General features: G+C 36.2%; 1 protein-coding gene across 1 annotated transcript; it reads right to left on the reverse strand.

Annotated features, from left to right (window-relative positions):
* Positions 1–1,215: 1,215 nt before the first annotated feature.
* On the reverse strand, positions 1,216–21,823 carry LOC138317256 (estrogen receptor-like). The gene is made up of 9 exons (XM_069258806.1): positions 20,671–21,823; positions 10,487–10,716; positions 9,066–9,176; positions 6,793–6,906; positions 6,527–6,645; positions 5,481–5,661; positions 4,245–4,386; positions 3,777–3,907; positions 1,216–3,297 (listed from the first exon to the last, which is right to left on the reverse strand). Exons 1-9 carry the CDS (start codon positions 21,762–21,764, stop codon positions 3,020–3,022), a joined length of 2,400 nt encoding a protein of 799 aa, XP_069114907.1. The 5' UTR covers positions 21,765–21,823; the 3' UTR covers positions 1,216–3,019.
* Positions 21,824–23,672: the final 1,849 nt, after the last annotated feature.

Consider the following 23,672-nt stretch of genomic DNA (forward strand, 5'->3'; position numbering starts at 1 on the left):
ATTCCAGACAGCCTTTACAGTTTTATCACAAAAGCATTCAAACAAATTGTCAGCCTGATTTTAGGACAGGAAAAGGTTAACACAATGAATACAACTTAAGAAGTTCTATCGTTTTTACAAAAAAAGATTTGTCGGTAGGATATCAAATTGATCTTATTTCGGAAATATATAATAATTTCGGCTCGTAAACCGCCTGCCTTATCCCCTTTTATATTATTTATTTTTCCCGAGTATGCCACCATCATACGGAAGCATATATTTTCTTCTTCTTATTATTTCTTTTTTTTCTTCAAAATTTCGATTTTTTATATCAATATTGTGAAAAGGTCAATCGAGCATTAATAAATGGTCATCTGTCTTATCCTAGGATTTATAAGTGATAAGTCATCTATGTCCTTGATCTTGTGGTACAAACTACCCTCATCTTATTATCTCAAACTCTGATGTAATTAATTATCTTAAATTGATTTCTCCAAACCTCACAATGACAACAACAAATTATATATATTTCATATTTAATAAAATGCATTCGCCTCTGAACATAAAAGAAAAAAAAACATTATAAAATACAACAGTTACATCAACAGTTAGCTAGTATAAAGAATAGCCACATGCAATTAACAGAATCCATCTGCGTATAAAGGGAGATTATCCAACATTATAAAGTGTTATATAGAATTATGTAATGGTTGTCGGATAAGGATGTGTTTTTAAACAATATACTTTCAATTAGTCTTGTTCAATCAGACACTTGTTGGCTTCGCATGCTACGCCAGACACAGATGCGTAGTATCAAGCGTCTGGTTGAACAAGACTAACAAAAACACAAGATTGAATCTTGCTACATGTTCCAAGAAGCTTTTCTAACACAGAATAAATATAATATCTATATAATAGTTAAACATGTGGCACAATCTCAAAGCACTTACTATAACCTCCTATACTTAATTATGGCATATTTCCCTGCACCAGCGTTGCCTCTACGTCCGTCCACTCAGACTAACCAATGGAGCTTAAGTGGATGTCTACAAGCTTACTAACTCATATTCATATACTATAACAGGTCACTATACTACTTCAGCATATATATGGTGACCCATTACGTACCACAGGGACCTTGAACATTTTTTACCAACAGATTATTGTTTGTTAAAAAAATCGTGCCAGGTCCCTGTGTTACGTACGTGAACAAAGACAAGTGTGTACACATCTAGGCTGTTTCACAGCAATATTTCTTTCATGTTTAAATCGGCGATGATTACATATGCAATGGATCTGTACGTATACATACATAGGGTTCTTACATCGACAACATACCAGTTGATACCATAGGATTAAGTTAATGGTTATAGATTCATAACCATATTGTCTCTATAGCTAAATTCCAAGGATGATGATAACGATTTAAATCATTGCATGATTTAATTTCTCAAAAATGTTAATAAGTTACACCCTGCTACCAATATTACAGGGGAAACTATACAGATATAACTGATCTCATACTCAAAATAGCAATACCAATTAACATAAAAACAATAAAATAAAAATAGTATCATCAATTCTATCTTATTATATTTGATAAAGTAGCCGATTGCTTTTTGCGGAAATTATAATTTTGTAAATTAACGAACATATTTATTCGTGGTCTGTTTATAAATTATACGTTGTCGCTGAAATTTAAGCTTTAAAATTATAAGCTATGTCATACTAGTAAATCGTCTTGCGTACTATCTCAAAATCGTTATTAAATTAATATCGTACAAATTATTATTTAATATTTTATAAGAGGTTGCATTTCATTAAATTTGAATCAATTTGCTTTTCGCTAGTTTGATTTTCTCCACAACACTATATGATTAAAATACAAACTAGACCAACCGTTAAAAGTCAACATTTACAAAAGCATTAATTACAATATGATTAAAATCAAATGATTTTATAGTCGAGACTAAAGACCTAGTTATCCATGACAGAGTAAACCCGATAGAGCAGTTTATTATCAGATCGAAATAGGTCTAGTATTGAACATGGACTGGCCAAAATGCTAATCAACCGTGATATGTGTACTAGTATATAATGATATTATTGAACGCGTAAGAATATCATGACCGCTTTCCATAAAACAGCCAGACGAATACCTCGCGTATTTAGCAAAACAATACACTTTTCATCTGTGGCTAGTTAACATGTTCAGACCACTTAACAGCGGTTATGGAACCCAAATTATTTTTTTATAAACTTAATTTTGCGTTTTTAAACCAGTCTCTCTAAGACATTAACATTGTGCTTGGTAAATATTTAATTTCTAATGTAACCTTTTGCTGATGCTATTCGTGAACTTATGAACCCAATTCAATTTCTACTAAACTTGTTGCTGATAGTATTCATGAACTTATGAACTTATCATGATTACCAGAACTCGCAACAACGAACTCTACAACACCCGTGAGTTTTTATCGCTCGAATATGATGAATATCAAATTGGCACTAACAGTACTACACGACCATCGCGTTATATATGTAACAAACCGCTCTCGAATTCACGCTTTCAGCTGAACACCCGAGAAGTAACATATGAATGATTTGTTCAATATCTTTTTAAATTATTACATACTGCACTTCATTATTACTTTAACAAAGTGTACAAAAACATGTAGCTATCGTGGGGGTACTATTGTCACAGTACCGTGCACAAAGCATGTTACCCCAACATCAGTAATCCATTGTGTGATGAACTCTAATTCATATATCCCAGTACTCCAGTTCATCGCGTCATAGATACATTATTTTAGTCCATCGTGTCATTCCGGGGCCTCAGACAATCCAGTTTAAATGTCTACGTTACCAACGTATTCAAAATACAATGAAAATATTTCAACCACCATACAGTCACAGTATCCGGTATGCACCAAAGAAGTATGCCCTATTCAAACTTTATACAAATTATTTGTAATTAAATATTCAAGATGCACCAATCTGCTGACGTAACAATTACAAAAGATAACTATAAGACTTTCCGTCATTGTCCTTCGCTCCCTGGACGCTTTTCTGTAAAGTCCTGTGCATCTAGCATTTCTTTCAATAAGTCACAAAAATACACAGTTTCCTCACTTTTAAGTTTCTGGAAGTAGGCTATGCCTCGTTCCCCGGCCTGTCGTAGGTGAGTCAGTAGCAGAAGAATGGACGGAACATGTCTTAAATTGTCGGGGTGGTATTTTTGAGCAGTGTCCACTAAGGCATCCAGAATTGTTTGTCTCATTTCGTATATTTTACTGTAACTGGCAAGCTTTCGGACCTCTGTTGGCAGAAACAGAATAAGCATGTTTACAATCGCATTAAGCATTCATTTAAAACCCTCTTTACTCACAAGATACACGAAATTTTTTTAGTGCCGTATGCATACAATAAAAGAACATTAGCTGTGTAGAGTTACCGTATTTGACCGAAAATAAGACCCCCTCCCAGAGAAGAAATAAAGGTCAAAAGTGGTGGGGGTCTTATTTGCGGTATTCTTACGACAAACAATGGTATAAATACTTTGAATTGTATCAAACTAAAAGGTAGGATAATAATAATAATCTCAAGTTTAAGTACTTATAATATCACAGTATGCAGTTACAAATCACATCTGCTATTTAGCTTTTTATAAATCGTGACGGGGACATTAATTGATAATGGTTTGCTGTGTCTTTGTGAAATAGATAAACATGCTTGTAATGCAAACAGATAATAACACCAATGAATAATCATTCCTACAGAAGTTACGGTTACCTTACCTGCATTTACAAGAACTGTGGCCTGCAGCAATAGCAGTTCATCTTTGTGTATATTACACTGTACCATTTGCTCCGAAACAGCTGCTACTTGTTCAAATATTTCTGACATACCGACGGTTTCCCAGTGAGCCCTACACGAACAAATATTTATTTTAAATCAATTCACACATACTTCGCATGGGGTCATATTTTTGTTTCATATATATTTTATGCTTATACTTTTTACTATGATAAATATAATAACTATATATTTTACTAAATATATTGTTTTTATTATAAGACGCAAACCCATTACTAATGCGCTTAATCAGTCAATGTCAAACAAATAATGGTTCAAAATAATATATTCTTGCGCTAATTGATTAAAAAAAAGAAAATTCATTTATTTTATATATCCGTTATCCATTCTATAATTGGTCCTATGTTCTGTTGAATTGGAAAACGACTTAAAAAGTAAAATGATGTTACCTTTCTAGCACTAAGTCTGACGCGAACGCCAGACATTTCCCAGCGTGACGCATAGAACGGTATGCACAGTTGAGAAGAATAAGCTCCATCCAGCAACACTCGATCAGGTGGACCTGGTCACTAAGGGACAAGTCTGTGTACCCTGAGGAGAAAGTCAAGCCAATATCAGTCGTATAACAATGCCGTGTATTATCCACTAATAACAAAGGTAGCGGAACCCATCTACACACTGACCAGTGGATATAGTAGGGTCCTTTATGTCTCTGGGTTAATCCTTTTACAGATGACCGGCGTATCACAGGTCATTCGCTCCGGACACTTCCGTCTGGACAGTCAAACGTGTATTCGATAAAACACCAGTCTAATAATTGTACTAGTGAGGATAGGGGCCAGGTCAGATATTTTTTAAGAACAGTTTTGTTATCTTTGTGTATAACACACGAGTCTTGCATAACAAAATAACGATATTTCTAAATTTAACATAACAAACTAAATTCATTTAGCATATAAAATAATTTTCTTACAAATAATAATTTGCAAAAATCATAATATTGGTAGTGATCATTTTTTAACGGTTTGAGCTCTGTAAGCATGACAAGAACTGTTGGTCGATATTCCATCGTTGTGATATGATAATGCGTTGAATTTGCAAGGTATTTTGTTTTACAAAGAACGAACCACAAGCCTACCGGGTGACATATAGTTTTTGTAATACATTGGCTCTATAGAGTCATATGTATGTTTATTGTGATCCTATGTGAAATTTTCATACGGAATAAAACATATACAGTCACTTATCAAAATGTTTATGGACAATATCACAGGCACTTGCAGATATAAAGTTGCTGTAAAATGTATTACGGTATATATCGTTTACCAGTAGTCCTATACCGTTATACGTTTACAGCAACTTTATATAATAATCGTCAAGTGGCTGGGGACAATACCAGTAGATTGACAGACTTTCATATTAATTTCAGCTGGGTAATGATTTGTTTTATTACGATCTGATAGCTTACAGAAATCAATCAATAACTATCTTGATAAATAAATAAAATCAATAAATCAATATATAAAATAAATAAATAAATAAATAAATAAAATAAATACATAAAATAAAATAAAATAAAATAAATCAATCAATAAATATACTAATAAATAAATAAAATCAATAAATCAATAAATAAAATAAATAGATAAATAAATAAATAGATAAATAAATAAACAGGTATATACCTGGTACGTTTTTGGCCCAGTTGATTAGATGGACTAGTTCCCGTTCCGATAGCTTGGTTAGGGAATTTAATAGGTGCACTTTAGAAGGAGGAACGTTATGGTTGTGGAAACTCTCCACGGCAGGCAAATCCGCTTTGGCTAAAATATCTAGTATAAATGCTGTCTGTGATCGTCTTGGACTCTGAAAGGGAAAAACATCAGCGATGAGGAGTACTTCAGAAGATAATATAAATTGAGAACGTCAGAAGATAATGTAAACTGAGAACACTAGAAAATAATGTTAAATGAGTACACCAGAAGATAACGTAAATTAGTACACAAGATAATATATACTGAGTACTCCAGAAGATAATGTTATTTGAGTACACAAGAAGATTTCGTGTATTTCGAGCCATATACGGCACCTGATTGTCTTACACGTTTTGTTCAAACTAGACTATTGAATTATTATCTCTAGATTTCATAAACAGGAATTTTTTATAAAGGAAATTGAACAGTCATGCATCAATTATTATATTATGGATTGTAGTTATTTGTTTGGAAATAAGTATATTTACAGTGAGTTGTTGCTAACACAGATGACTTATACGGAGACCATTGGAATTGTACAAGATGATTAACTAATGTTTTAAAACACATGAATATCCTATGGTTCAGTTAGATGATTGCAGGACATTACAAACATTGAAAGTTCAGATTGATGAGCAACAGATTCAAACACAGACAAATCGGAGAAATAACCAATAAATAATCAGTTTAAATTCCATAAACTACCTAACACATCACAGAACTTCAAGGTTCCTCCCAATCTCAAAGTTTTGATGTAATATTAGTAACCTATCTCAAAATAATTGCTTTAATTTGTTACCTCGATTGATTATATTCTATCCTCAAAGACTGCTAACGCTTAAATAACACCACTAATTTGTGTAACAGTTCAATCTAACACTCTATGCAGGATTTACAATAAAATCTTAATAAACACTGATTTGATATTTTGACCATAACTGTCACTTTCTCCGAGTAAAAAAAACAACTGAATTTACCTTCACTGGATTCGGACTTCCGCTTGTCGAATTAACAGTGTTGTCCATGGAATCGGCGCGATTTCTCTTTGTCGTCTGCTTGCCCATTAGACAGCTCTTCCGATCCTTCCTCTGACTTCCTATAACCAGCAAAAATCAAAATTATATCAATATTTGCTGTGATGATTTGCATAAAAAATAATTGTTTTAAATAAGCAAAATATACAAAATCATTGTTTTAAAGAAGCAAGATAATCAATGATAAGGAGTATTTATTGAAGTTATACCTTTGTTCATGCCGACTTCGTAACATTTACGGAGCCTACAAGCTTGACAACTCTTCCTTCGATGTTTATCAATGGTACAAGTGTTGGTTGCAGGGCACACATAGTCCACTGGACCTATGAAAACAAAACATTACATTATTCATAAGGCCTTCCCATGGCTTGGTACTAAAATGCTTTTCAACAAGGTATGTTACATGACATTCACATTGTACTTAAACGGTCACTCTGTTCGTCTGTCTCTTGGTAACTACGCACAATTTTTAGGTACTGAAACTGTCTATAATATCCACATATTCAGAGCATAAAACGGCATTTTCGGAATTCCAAATTTACTTTACGGTTTAATCTAGAAACTAAGATTGCGTTCATATATCAGTAACTGTTCACCATATAACAATTTTGCACATAGCGCTGTGCTCGCACATTCTAAACAATATGTTCAAATATCGGAGATCTATTGTGCATAGTATTTCTATACGGTAATGCTAAAATGGCCAATCACAGATAGTTTCCTTTGACACACAAGGAATTTTGCTATCCAATTACTATCGGCATGATGTAATTTTGAACATATCTAGAATTAAGATATTTCGACGTAGCAGGTTGGTTTCTCCATTCTGCACTCTCAAGTTAGGCAATGTCCTTACTGTCTACCGTCAAACCGCCAACGCAGACGGCCTACGTAATATATTAGCTAGACCCCTGACTGATCTTTGTATATGAGCGGTCAACTTATCTTTTAAAAATTAAAACGAAAAATAAAGTGCTAAAATAATTCAAAATTACAAGTAACGAGAATAAATTTCTTAATTTTATCCTTAAGTTGTAATTTTGTTTCATAATATATTTTCCTTCCTCAGAAAACACTTCTGATGAACCTTGCATAAGATTTCGAAATCAATCTAACCTAACCATACTTGTAATATTTAAGTCTATCTAGTACGAATCGATATACAAGGCTTCCATTACTGGCCTTGGCAATTCGCTGCAGCCGAGAGGCTGGATGTTTGCGGCACCGGCGGTATATCCTACACCGAAGTTCCATCCCGATACACCGAGTGACCTCTGTGGACTACTCACGTGGATGTTGTTAGTAGTGTGTTTATCAATCGAGTAATGCTAACTTCATAACTAACTACACAAGCTTCACACGGGAACCAGTTACTATGAAGTGTATGCTTTAAGTAAATGAGCACGTGTTTTTAATACAAACTTTTGATTTTATCATATTTTGATAACAAAACACTTGGATATGTATCTTTCGCTTTAGCTAATGTAATAATTGAAGGTAGGAAATTAAACTGTTATTTAATAGCCATGATAAAAGGTAGTTCTGAAATAAAAACTTACAGAACATGTCGAAATTCATGTTTTGACAAATCGCAAATACTACTCTTTATGATAAGAAATAAAAGCTTGAAAATTATTTTAATCTTGCTTTTCGAAGTTATAATCAGTTCTTATTAAAATTGCATTACATTATGTAAACATACTATTTGATCCGATGCCTTCTAAATAAGAAATTCGGGTACTACAAATACCGTATTCATTTTTTCATTCGCAGTGATAAAATTTTGCTGTATACGAGGCCTAGTTGATTTCCGCAAAATTAGATAACTGTTAATAAGATGGACAATATATATTTCTGTTAGAAATTGACAAGTGCGCAAATATTTCTCCTCAGGAATAATATCAATGAGGATATCGCGGAACTAGCCGCGAGCTAGCCTGTTAAACTCTTCAAGTGATACCGCAAAAGTACGGTAAAACAACTCTGCCTTAGAGTAGTCGGACTCCGATTTCCATTCGAATACGCTTAAAGATGTAACACCGCCGGCAAATGATAATCTTTATCTATTAAAAACGGGAGCAGCTAAAATAGCATTTTTTCCCACGGAATCAAAAGTTACTTACTTAACACTATAGGACTAATTAATACCATCAGTGAAAAATTTAACTTTCTTATCTAACTTCGATATAAAAGTCTTTAAAATAGTTTTTGCATCCAAATAAAATCCTTGACACTATGGCCTATATGGAATAAGGTACTGATTGCGCAGATAACAAAAGTAAAACAAAGGATAATATATATAAATTTGTGTTAATTAGACATAATTATATACATACGATTTAACATCAATTATTGTCAAATGATAAATATTGTTTGTTCTATGTTGGCAGTGGATCAACTTTAAGATGTATGACGAAGCTAAATTAATGAGATCACGCTGTAACTATGTGGAAATAACCTTTTGAATGGAAGTTGGTCTCACCTTGAATGCTCCTTTTGAAGAAAGCCTTGCAGCCTTCACATGACCACACCCCGTAGTGGAAACCAGATGCGTTATCATTGCACACCTGACAGAGTTTGTTGGTGTTGGGGCCTGTTAAGTATAATCATACAATCATTTCAATTGAATTGAATTTCACATAATACACAATCAATTCCAATCAATTGAATTGAATTTCACATAATACACAATGAATTCAAATCAATCGAATTGAATTTCACATAATACACAATGAATTCAAATCAATTGAATTGAATTTCACATAATACACAATGAATTCAAATCAATTGAATTGAATTTCACATAATACACAATCAATTCAAATCAATTGAATTGAATTTCACATAATACACAATCAATTCAAATCAATTGAATTGAATTTCACATAATACACAATCAATTCAAAGCAAATGAATTGAATTGAATTTCACATAATACACAATTCAAATCAGTTGAATTGAATTTTACATAATACACAATCAATTCAAATAAGTTTCATAATCATACCTATAGTATCTCATGCAACATATAAAATGTGACGTCCATGGATATATGACAACAGATTTTGACCCCACGTACCCATCAGCCTAAAGTTGATATTAGGCAGGAATAATGGGTGCGTAAACAGCATCACAATATTTCCGAATGACATCAAATCAAAATATTTGTCAATGTAAAATGAAAATGATCAAAAATTGTATTTCTACAGAGAGGAAACGATGTTATTAATCATTTCTTTAATTCTATAAAGAGTATTTTATTCTATCATATCTTTGAAAAGATACTATTTTACATTTTGACCCCCTTGTTACCCCGCCTCTCGGGCCCCTGGGGGTCAGTCAGGGCCATTTAAGCCAAAATATTATATTGCCATCCAATGTTCTAATCAAGTTTGATTTCCGATGAACAAGCAAAAGTCCAATGGACCTGGACCGCTCACTTCTATTTGGTATACAAGATCCAAAAATTCTCAATTTTGATTGGTCTGATGCCATGGAGGAATTGAACAAAATTTCATTGAATTTGCTTCATAAAATGGAGAAGTGGAGTTTATTAGAAGAGAACGATTGTATTTTCAGGTGTGACTACTGTAATACACAACCCCGTGTGGGGACAGACTACACACACATAGTAAATTAAAGGCCGTCGCCAGACGATTATGACACGCGCTATTCGTCAGCTGTCACCATTACATACTCGATGTCCATAACTGTCAATCAAGTCTGCAGAATATGTCCTCGGGATACGGAGAATGTCTGGGACGAGGAACACAGACAGTAGCCAAATACTTACCTCCGTAGATTTTTTGAATTAAATTGTAAATGGGGGAGAGGGGATGGGGATGGGGGGGGGGGGGGGGGGCAAACAATAATTTATTAAACTAAGTATTTAACAATACAAACCTCCAGGATTCGAGTGCTGTTTAAATTTCCTACTCCCGGCGTATGACATTGAGGCGTCAAGGAGGGGGAGAAGTGATCCTTCATGGTCCCTCATGTCGGGGGTGGTGGACGAAGGCACGTGACTGGATGGGGGCATCAGATGTGAGACGGAGAGGTAGTTACTGGGGGACATCATGCTCCCCCCGACCCCCGGGTGCTCCTCCTTTGGGGTCATTTTATCCAGGGAATCCCTGGAACAATAATCACTACAGTTAATATATATGGAAGAAATGAGCATAAAATATATTCACTCGACCAGATAAAATTATAACAGCAATGTGTATTCACGATACGTATTCACAATCCTTTCATGTTACGTATTCACAAGTTATTCATGATACATATTCACAACCTATACATGATACGTATTCAAACGTTATTCATGGTCCGTATTCACAAGTTATTCAGGATACGTATACACAAGTTGATAGTACCAGTATTCACCAGAAATACCAGTATTACACCAATACGAACGTATGAAAGACTCATTAAACAGTACGTGGCGTTAATAAGTATGTGGTTGGACTCTTCCGTGAACACATATTAAAGTTGTTAAGAGTAACTTTCGGTCCTGGCTGTGAAGTTATAAACTTGACCCCAATTGCAAGTCCACTTCCTGTTGTCTTCCCATTGTTTGACCAGCGGTCAGTTTACCTGTAATAATGTCCAATATCCTCCACTTGAAAGCATCCCATCAACATAGTAATGATTCGTTTTATAATCCCAATATAAAGTCCAAATGTGTCATTTGATATTCCTATATTACGTTGTCAGTGGCTGGAGTAAAGTTTGACCAGATGTAGCCATTCAGCTGATGACGGATATGTACATTCTACAGACAGAAAGTTTTCACAGCACTAAATGTGTATGTGTGTAATATGTGTAGTGGTCAGTTGGTCAGTGACTCCGGCCAGTACACGCATCGGTCAGTCTGACCTAGCTAGCCAACCTGCCACAGCTTTCACAGCCCACTGGCGAAACATGTGTAACACGCTAAGTTTACAAGGTGTAATAAGGATGTACGGACTCTCGCCAGAGGGTACACTTAGCAGTCGATGTTTCCCCTCTTTCCCTGTACCTTTGAATTCAACAAGTAAAACATATCTTTCAGAACGAAATGAAACTGATTTGACTGATAGTAGTCCCCCGTAAAACGAAGCACTTGCATTGGGAAGTTCACAACAAAGAGAGACCGATGTCACCATACTGTGGCATTTAATTTCTGTCATATACAATAGCCACCAAACTGTGGCATTTCGTCCCTGTCCTAAAATAGCCACCAAACTGTGGCATTTCATTCCTGTCATATACAATAGTCACCAAAAATGCGGCATTTCATTCCTGTCATAAACAATAGCCACCAAACTGTGACATTTTATTCCTGACATAAACAATAGCAACCAAACTGTGACATTTCATTCCTGTCATATACAATAGCCACCAAACTGTGGCATTTCATTCCTGTCATATACAATAGCCACCAAACTGTGGCATTTCATTCCTGTCATATACAATAGCCACCAAACTGTGGCATTTCATTCCTGTCATATACAATAGCCACCAAACTGTGACATTTCATCCCTGTCCTAAAATAGCCACCAAACTGTGGCATTTCATTCCTGTCATATACAATAGCCACCAAACTGTGGCATTTCATTCCTGTCATTTCATTCCTGTCCTAAAATATCCACCAAACTGCGGCATTTCATTCCTGTCATAAACAATAGCCACCAAACTGTGGCATTTCATTCCTGTCATATACAATAGTCACCAAAAATGCGGCATTTCATTCCTGTCATAAACAATAGCCACCAAACTGTGACATTTTATTCCTGACATAAACAATAGCAACCAAACTGTGACATTTCATTCCTGTCATATACAATAGCCACCAAACTGTGGCATTTCATTCCTGTCATATACAATAGCCACCAAACTGTGGCATTTCATTCCTGTCATATACAATAGCCACCAAACTGTGGCATTTCATTCCTGTCATTTCATTCCTGTCCTAAAATATCCACCAAACTGCGGCATTTCATTCCTGTCATAAACAATAGCCACCAAACTGTGGCATTTAATTCCTGTCATAAACATTAGCCACCAAACTGTGACATTTCATTCCTGTCATATACAATAGCCACCAAACTGTGGCATTTCATTCCTGTCATATACAATAGCCACCAAACTGTGACATTTCATTCCTGTCCTAAAATATCCACCAAACTGCGGCATTTCATTCCTGTCATAAACAATAGCCACCAAACTGTGGCATTTAATTCCTGTCATAAACATTAGCCACCAAACTGTGACATTTCATTCCTGTCATATACAATAGCCACCAAACTGTGGCATTTCATTCCTGTCATATACAATAGCCACCAAACTGTGGCATTTCATTCCTGTCATAAACATTAGCCACCAAAATGTGGTATTTCATTCCTGTCAATAACAATAGCCACCAAACTGTGACATTTTATTCCTGACATAAACAATAGACACCAAACTGTGACATTTTATTCCTGACATAAACAATAGACACCAAACTGTGACATTTCATCCCTGTCATAAAAATAGCCACCAAACTGTGACATTTTATTCCTGACATAATACAATAGCCACAAACTGTGACATTTCATTCCTGTCAAAATAGCCACCAAACTGCGGCATTTCATTCCTGTCATAAACAATAGCCACAAACTGTGACATTTTATTCCTGTCATAAACAATAGCCACCAAACTGTGGCATTTTATTCCTGTCATAAACATTAGCCACCAGACTGTGGCATTTCATTCCTGTCATAAACAATAACCACCAAAATGTGGCATTTCATTCCTGTCATAAACAATAGCCACCAAACTGTGACATTTTATTCCTGACATAAACAATAGCCACCAAACTGTGACATTTTATTCCTGTCATATACAATAGCCACTAAACTGTGACATTTCATTCCTGTCCTAAAATAGCCACCAAACTGCGGCATTTCATTCCTGTCATAAACAATAGCCACCAAACTGTGACATTTTATTCCTGTCATAAACAATAGCCACCAAACTGTGACATTTCATTCCTGTCATAAACAATAGCCACCAAACTGTGACATTTTATTCCTGTCATAAACAATAGCCACCAAACTGTGACATTTCATTCCTGTCCTAAAATAGCCACCAAACTGCGGCATTTCATTCCTGTCATAAACAATAGCCACCAAACTGTGACATTTTATTCCTGACATAAACAATAGCCACCAAACTGTGACATTTTATTCCTGTCATAAACAATAGCCACCAAACTGTGGCATTTCATACCTGTCATAAACAATAGCCACTAAACTGTGACATTTTATTCCTGTCATAAACAATAGCCACCAAACTGTGACATTTTATTCCTGTCATAAACAATAGCCACCAAACTGTGACATTTTATTCCTGTCATAAACAATAGCCACCAAACTGTGGCATTTCATTCCTGTCATAAACAATAGCCACCAAACTGCGGCATTTCATTCCTGTCATAAACAATAGCCACCAAACTGTGGCATTTCATTCCTGTCATAAACAATAGCCACCGAACTGTGGCATTTCATTCCTGTCATAAACAATAGCCACCAAACTGTGGCATTTCATTCCTGTCATAAACAATAGCCACCAAACTGTGGCATTTCATTCCTGTCATAAACAATAGCCACCAAACTGTGACATTTCATACCTGTCATAAACAATAGCCACCAAACTGTGACATTTCATACCTGTCATAAACAATAGCCACCAAACTGTGACATTTCATACCTGTCATAAACAATAGCCACCAAACTGTGACATTTCATACCTGTCATAAACAATAGCCACCAAACTGTGACATTTCATACCTGTCATAAACAATAGCCACCAAACTGTGACATTTCATACCTGTCATAAACAATAGCCACCAAACTGTGACATTTCATACCTGTCATAAACAATAGCCACCAAACTGTGACATTTCATACCTGTCATAAACAATAGCAACCGAATTGTAGCATTTAAGCTACATTTTAAAGTGACTTGTACTGTAAACACACAAGATGTCAATGATATTTCATCTGTGACCAAATGACATCGAGAGATATCTATTTATTCCAGAGAAACAAGTTGACCATCAAAAGCTGTAACGCATAGGTGATACCATCCTGTGGCACATTTATCTGACGTTCTGAGCACATTGATGCCACACAGGTGCCGCACGCAAGTGGCATCAATCATTTTCAAGTCTTGTGATTCATAGACTAACGAAAATTGAAACCCCTAAAATCACCCATGTTTTTTGTTAAAGTTGTCTTCATATAAATCAGTATAATATCCATTTGTTCATATTGCTCAGTTGATGTACCCAAATAATGCTCAGAAGTGACCTTTGAGGGTCGCAATTTCAATTGATCTGTAACATAATCATAGCATAGTGTTTCTGTGTACTACATTGTGAGTACAGACGTACCCTAACATGTTTGACTGTTCCGTCAGAAGTTTCGACGCCGCACCCACGGGTTCCGTGATTCGTTGTAACACAGTCAATGCATCTTCGAAATCGGCGTCCTGTACATTAAATCTGGCTTCCATATCCACGCGACATTTGGACGAGTATACCAACTCATGCCAATGGTACAAAAACGTCAAACTATATCCTAAATATACGTCATGTACTGTACCATTTTAGGGCTCCTACTGGACACTGCTGACCGTTGTCCATGGCGGTTTGACCATTGTTCAAATATCCCAGTAAACCTGATTCGGCGAGCATCAGAAGTTTCACATTAACTGTTTAAAGCTATGATACACAAAAGACTGACCAACGGTCAGTAACTCCAGCCAGTTCAACAAAGACCCGAGAATCAATAACCTTATCCGTGATACTCGGTCACATGGAGTTGACCACTCGGACTCAATGTCTAGGTAACCCCTTGACCTGGCCGGAATAACGAGGTGGGTATCGTAATACAATAAATAGCTACATGCACTGACTCAACTGCTCAAGCGCATACACGCAATACCAGGGATTACTCGCTGACCACTGGTCATCAGTAAGCTGAGGCAGCAGACGAAACTTTCTCGTGATTGGAAAAGGGAGGGGAGGATGAATGGGAAGGGGATACGAAATTAAACATGGAGTGGAAGGGCGTCGACAGTCAAATATGAGACGTTGTGAGGTAGAAGGTCATAAGAAAGACAAATAGACACATGGTCGGAAAATAATTTAGACACATGAAAAGAGAATAGCTTAGACACATGGAAAAGGAATAGCTTAGACACATGGATTAGGAATAGCTTAGACACATGGATTAGGAATAGCTTAGACACATGGATTAGGAATAGCTTAGACACATGGAAAAGGAATAGCTTAGACACATGGATTAGGAATAGCTTAGACACATGGATAAGGAAAAGCTTAGACACATGGATTAGGAATAGCTTAGACACATGGATTAGGAATAGCTTAGACACATGGAAAAGGAATAGCTTAGACACATGGAAAAGGAATAGCTTAGACACATAGATTCGGAATAGCTTAGACACATGGATTAGGAATAGCTTAGACACATGGATTAGGAATAGCTTAGACACGTGGATTAGGAATAGCTTAGACGCATGGAAAAGGAATAGCTTAGACACGTGGATTAGGAAAAGCTTAGACACATGGATTAGGAATAGCTTAGACACATGGATTAGGAATAGCTTAGACACATGGATTAGGAATAGCTTAGACACATGGAAAAGGAATAGCTTAGACACATGGAAAAGGAATAGCTTAGACACATAGATTCGGAATAGCTTAGACACATGGATTAGGAATAGCTTAGACACATGGATTAGGAATAGCTTAGACACGTGGATTAGGAATAGCTAAGACGCATGGAAAAGGAATAGCTTAGACACATTGAACGGGAATAACTTAGACTCATTGGTAGTGAATAGCTTACAGACACACGGAACGATAAAACCTTAAACACATGGAACGGGAATAGCCTAGTCACAGCGTGGATATTGGAAAGGGGTAGCTTAGATATACTAAAGAAAATAATTTTGACAACGTGAAGGAGAAATAAAGTTAGGCACATGTAAGGGGAAGAGCGAACACACAATTAGGGAATTGAGTTAGACAACATAACAGAATAACTTAGACATAGACAAGCGAACTACTTAAAGAAGGGGACCAACATAACACACATGAAGTGGAATAACCTAGACACAGGAAGGGAAATAACCTAGACACACGAAGGGGAATAACCTAGACACAGGAAGGGGAATAACCTAGACACAGGAAGGGGAATAACCTAGACACAAAAAGGGGAATAACCTAGACACAGAAAGGGGAATAACCTAGACACAGGAAGGGGAATAACCTAGACACAGAAAGGGGAATAACCTAGACACAGGAAGGGGAATAACCTAGACACAGAAAGGGGAATAACCTAGACACAGGAAGGGGAATAACCTAGACACAGGAAGGGGAATAACCTAGACAAGGAAGGGGAATAACCTAGACACAGGAAGGGGAATAACCTAGACACAAAAGGGGAATAACCTAGACACAGGAAGGGGAATAACCTAGACACAGAAGGGGAATAACCTAGACACAAAAAGGGGAATAACCTAGACACAAAAAGGGGAATAACCTAGACACAAAAAGGGGAATAACCTATACACAGGAAGGGGAATAATCTAGACACAGAAAGTAGAATATCCTAGACACAGAAAGGGGAATAACCTAGACACAGGAAGGGGAATAACCTAGACACAGGAAGGGGAATAACCTAGACACAGGAAGGGGAATAACCTAGACACAGGAAGGGGAATAACCTAGACACAGCATGGGGAATAACCTAGACACAGGAAGGGAAATAACCTAGACACAGAAAGGGGAATAACCTAGATACAGAAAGGGTAATAACCTAGGCACAGGAAGGGGAATAACCTAGACACAGGAAGGGGAATAACCTAGACACAGGAAGTGGTATAACCTAGACACAGGAAGGGGAATAACCTAGACACAGGAAGTGGTATAACCTAGACACAGGAAGGGGAATAACCTAAACACAGGATGTGGAATAACCTAAACACAGGATGGGGAATAACCTAGGCACAGGAAGGGGAATAACCTAGACACAGGAAGGGGAATAACCTAGACACAGGAAGTGGTATAACCTTGACACAGGAAGGGGAATAACCTAGACACAAGATTGAGAATAAAATAGACACAGGAAAGGGGAATAACTGAGGCACAAAAAGGGGAAAACTCTGACACAGGAAAAGGGGAATAAATGAGGCACAATAAGGGGAAAACTCTGACACAGGAAAAGGGGAATAAATGAGGCATAATAAGGGGAATAACTTAAGAAAGATGATGGGGGATAATTTGGACATAGGAAAGAAAATTATTCAAAGAATAACTTACATCAAGAAAGGGGAAGAACATGATACGGGCAATTACTTAAGACACACGAAGGGAAATAACTTACAGGCCGAAAAAGGGAAGAACTTTAGACACATGAGAATAACTTAAGTCATACGAAATGGCACAATCTGATTAAAAAACAGATCCTTATTATCACTACGTTTGATAAGAGGATCTGACAACATCTCATTAGGGGTCACGTCCAGATGACCTTTGGAAATGGTCAATCAAACTGGCACTGCCAGAATCTTGACTGGAGACGAAATAATTTGAAAAAGCTTTCCGAATTATTTTCGTGTATGTAGTCATCTCGCCCAAAGAGCACAATAAAGCTAAATGTATATATATACTGAAACAAAATGGCGTTAGTAATTGACGTAGCAATGTGTCGAAAATGTATGTGATCTGAAGTACACGTGATAAAAGGTCATCCGAACATGACCCTTTATGGGATGTTCTCAGATCCTCTATTCAACGGAGTGGTTTTAAGGATATGTATTTTAATCAGATTGGGAAAGGGCAGTAACGTAAAAAACACATAACTTACAAGACACGCGAAGGGGAGTAACTTGGACATAGGAAAGAAAATTATTTACAAAGCCAAAAAAGGGTTATAGGAAGCGGAATTGAAACCATTACATTGTCGTACATGAACGTGAAATACACAAGGAGATACATGCCTATATATTCTCTATAATATACGTAATGAAATCATTGTCTTACACAGGCTAACAAAATTGAACAAACGAAATGAAGAACGTCTTCTATGTTTCAGATTGAACGGTGGAAGGAAACGAAGCGATAATGTCCAACTCAAACGTGTTCCAGTCCCTCTGAAATTCACTGAAATATTTTAAATTTCTTATTTCTATAAATCATCTCTTTCCTCAAATAACCAATGGTTTTCAACACCAATAAATGCAATATATCACAAACGTATGTTTTGGTATTAATTGTTTTAATATTAAATTGATTCTATCTAAAATACTATTTAATAATTAATTCCATTTATCAATGCCCCTTCAAAGAAAAATACCCATCTGATTTCATAAAATAAGTTATTTATCCTTATTAAAAATATCAATTTCCTTTGAAAATTAAAAATATATATATATATATAAATCTCTGTTTAAAAGTTTATTATTAATGTATACCGTCAATAAGTATGTGAAGTATACCTTCAATAATTTCAGATTCGACGTAAACAAAATAGTACATTTTATCGCGGATTTATTTTACTGCTTTGATGATCTCGCCGAGCGTAATATGTATTTGCTAGAAGCACAGACGGGTTATGTCCCCTGTTAACGTAAAGAAAAACAATCCTTCTCGAGTTGTCTCCCGTGAACTATCACGCCAAGTACACAGGTGTATGGATGTATTTCACAGAGTATAAGTACTGTGCCATGTCACAACTAACAACGATAACCAAGCTATTTTGTACTCCTGATTTCTGTTCATTTTCATATTTTCTTTTCATTTTTCTGTAATAGTTTAAATGCTTGACTTTGAAACCTAAAAAGCTAAAATTAAGATGGTAATGTTGATATGTCAGAAAATACGACCACCTTTCATATGCATAGAATTTTAAAAATGACGAATTAGTATTTTTCTTCAATTACAAAAGTTACTTACTTTGCAACATTACGACTACTGAAAAATTTGAGCTTCTTATTTTACTTCAAGATAAAAATATTAAAAATAATTAATTACGCCCTAAAAAAATCCGTGGCACTTAGTCATATATGGAATGAGGTATTGGTTGCGCATGGACCAATAGCAAAACAGAGTATTTTATATTAGTTTTGGTGTTAATTAGACATGATAAACACCAATTATTATTTAAATGATGAGTATCGTTTATGCTTGCTTTGTCGGCGGTGGAGCATAGTTGAATGTTAAAACCACACACATCGAGGTGACATTTCCGGAATTGGAGATTGGAATGTAGGCTATATCGTGATAATTGGTGATAATTATCTCAATAACTCCCAGATTGCCCCAAAAGTCTTAGTTAAATACTTGGCCAGGTCGATTTATACAACTATTATTTCTATCATGCCAGCATCAGCCTGCAGATCTTACCAGTTTATCTGAACCTATAATGCAGATCATAAGTTGTACTAATATCCGCGATATATTGATATTATTTACTGATGCTCCATCGCCGACAGTGCATAAACGATACCCATCATTTGAAAAATTACTCATATTTAATCGTGTATATATGTCTAATTAACACAAAAATGCATACACGTATAAAATAATTCATTTTGCGTTTGAGTGCAAGCGCAATCAGTACTTCATTCCATATAGTGTCATGGATTTTTTTCGAAACACAATTAATTATTCTAAATATTTTGAACTTTAAGAACAATAAGAACCTCAAACTTTTTAGTGATGGTAATGGTGTAAAGCAAGTAACTTTTGCTCCTATTTTTGAAAGAGACAAAATACCGTTCGTCAGCAGTGGAGCATTTTTAATAAATGGGGGAAAAATCGAGGAGATGCGATGCCATAACCTTCATCGTTCTGAATGCTGCGTTCTGAACATCTTCTCGCTCAACCAGACTCTTGTTGGCAACGCAGATAGAGTATATAATATCAAGTGTCTAATTGAGTTAGACTATTCTAAATAACAATAAAAATAGCATGGCCTTTTACCATTACATTAAATAAAATAAGACGATGATACAGAACTGATCATACAAACCTCTGAATATCGTAGCCATTAACAAAGAAAGGAAAAGCTCCACCAAACGTAACGTCCTTTTCTGCCGGCGGCGTTGGGTAACCCACGTGACCGGAACTGCTGAAACGAGGCTCTTTCAACATCCCAACTAAGTTTTTTCTTGCCTCCAAATACTGTTTTTCGTTTGCTGTAGACACACTACTGTATGGATTTAGATTAAAGTGCATATAGGAGTGGAGGTTACTATCACTTAGACCCAGGGACAAACTCTCGAAGTATCTCGTCTCAAGACTACTCTCCGACTTAGGCACTTTCCGGGATAGATCTCGCGGTTCCGAATCCATTCCGTTTGTGTACATTGACGATATGATTGGAGAGTGTCCGTAATAGTAAGGTGTCAGGTAGCTCGGAACCGTCGTTAACGGCATGCCGTTTGAACTTGACGTCATAAGTGATGACGCTACAAGAGTATTAAGAAGTTTCTCATTGCCCTTCTTCACGAAGGCGGACCCGGTACTGTTTTTACCAGAAGCTTTATTTTTGTCCTCCACATTTGGTACCACTAAAACTTCACGTTTTTCTAAGGCAGGCGGGAGAGGATCCGGACTAGGTTTCCGGTCAACTTTTTCCGTGATTTCGACCTTTTCCGCCTTTTCTATCTTACACGGTGGTGACTTCATGTCTACGTCCGTAATCTTTTCAGATGAATTTGAGTTTGTTGGTGATGCACTTCCGCTTACAGGAGACTGATCACCACAACTGTCTCCAGGAACTCTCTGCTCTTCAGTATCTTTCTTTTTTATAATCAACTCCCTCAAGAGTTTTAACCCACTGGATCGACTATCTCCGGAAAAGGGCACACATTCTAAGTCAAGGCTTTGCCTGGGCGAACTGCGACTTATATCAGATTCACCAGAATAAGAATTTGTACGATCTCGCATGTCGGATTCACCGGAAGTGGATCCACTGCGGTTCCGTATGCTATCTGTGGACTCTCGACTGGAATATGACCAACATCGATCTCGAACATACCCTTCACGGACCATCTGTTCCTCGTTGGAGAGGAATTGGTCAATTGACGTTCGTCCAGTTTTCGGCTTCTTTGGGGGAGGCATGTTAACAAAGTATGTACTCCTCCTCAGAGATCAGACCAGATGTGAAAACCGCACTTCTGTGAAGACAACATTTGTAGCCGGACATGACCTAAAAAACATAAAATTGTAAAAGAATATTTTATACCATAATGTTGAAAATTTTATTTAAATACCAAAATATGTATAAATATTTAATAAGATAAATTAATGTTCAGCAACAAAAAGTCGTAGGTAAACAAAATGAAACAAGAAGTGATTAAAAAATATTCCATTTAAATGTTGTCCGAAAGAGTAAGAGAGATGTGTGTTGCTTCCTTTATAAACCAGATATTTCGTTTTGTTTTATCACCACCCTGATTTCGGATGTATATGACGCTCATTCTAAACTTGTTACTGTAAGATGACGACATTAATTTCATTTACCACAGATGTTGCTGTCAATAACCGTTTAAGGAAAGGCTAAAGTTTCTCAAACATCCTGGTTTTACATTATCATTCTGTCAAGTTTGGATACTTTCAAAAGGCTTTGAAGGTGATTCCCGAAAATAACCCCCAAGAATAAGTTCTAAACAATACACGACGAAATTGTACCGTTTAAGGAAATGCTAAGATTTCTCAAAAATCCTGGTTTTACTTATATCATTCTGTCAAGTACATGATTCTTCCAAAAGGCTTTGAAGGTGATTCCCGAACACCCCTCCCCCTACCACCCACGAATAAGTTCTAAACAATACACGACGAAATATCTAACAACTAGACAGTATATGAAGGAGGCAAATAATAACACAGTTTTTCACATCGGTAAATTTACCATCTGCAGGACAGATAGTTCATGGTATACTGACTAATTATTAGGAACGCCAGGTAACCATCCAATGCTTGCTGAACCTCCAGAGGTATTCCAAAGTTTACTGTCTATTAGTGACGGCGATATACGTTGTACATGTATAAATCACCATATTATGTCAAGGATTTATCAGATAATGACGTCAAATATTATCGAAAGTCTTAACTGATATAAGCAATTCGAAAGCGACATTACAAGTCTCATACTTTTTTTAAGCTGTGTTATACAACGGCCATAAACATTTTTTCCCGATGCTAAAAAGCCGGTAAAGTCGCCAGATTTCATCATACCGGTGTAGATACAATGTATCATTATGAGACATGGCTAATACCGTGGCCTGGACCTCTATTCCAGATAAAACATAAGACACTGAAACTCTTGCACACAGATACTAATGGTTAAGGAGAATCCACAAAATTCTGTCATTTTGTATCTTACTGTATAACGATGACCTTCTGACAATGTTTTTTGTCGAAGAGTCCGGGATCCGGAATGTGTATCCTTTGATATTACTTGACCTATACTCAAAACATATTGACCGATCGCTAGGTGTAATATAGCCACGCCTTGTGCTCGCAAACGCACGTTTACCTATTCAATGTCGGAGCAAACATCGTAGCATTCATAATACAAAATGCTTGTGGAATATATGGCAACATTTAAAAATTACTTAAGAGAAAAATAATTTTTTGTTATTTTTTCATGAAAATTATTCAACTCGTGACGAACAACAGTAGTTATGGAAAATATCTATAAACTAATTGTTAAATCTATAAGCCATAATGTTCACAAAGCTTTGTTCTGAACACGTGTTAACTTAGTGACTATTGTATCAGTGTGAAAATGACATCATCTTTTGTCCTTCCGATAGCGCCCTCTCACTTTAAGGTGCTAATATTGAGCTTGGTGTCAATAATGTAATCATTTCAGATCATTTAGAGCAAACTAAAGCGAAACAAATGATTCGGCCTTCATCAAATGTTCAACCTAATTTAGTTGTATGTTACCGGTACTAGTTATAGCTATAACCATGTAGACAGGGTTGTCTTGTGCTTCGGCTTCCTCCACAGAAAATTGATTAA

This window comes from Argopecten irradians, chromosome 3 (genome assembly GCF_041381155.1).
Source record: "Argopecten irradians isolate NY chromosome 3, Ai_NY, whole genome shotgun sequence".
Lineage (NCBI taxonomy): Eukaryota > Metazoa > Mollusca > Bivalvia > Pectinida > Pectinidae > Argopecten > Argopecten irradians.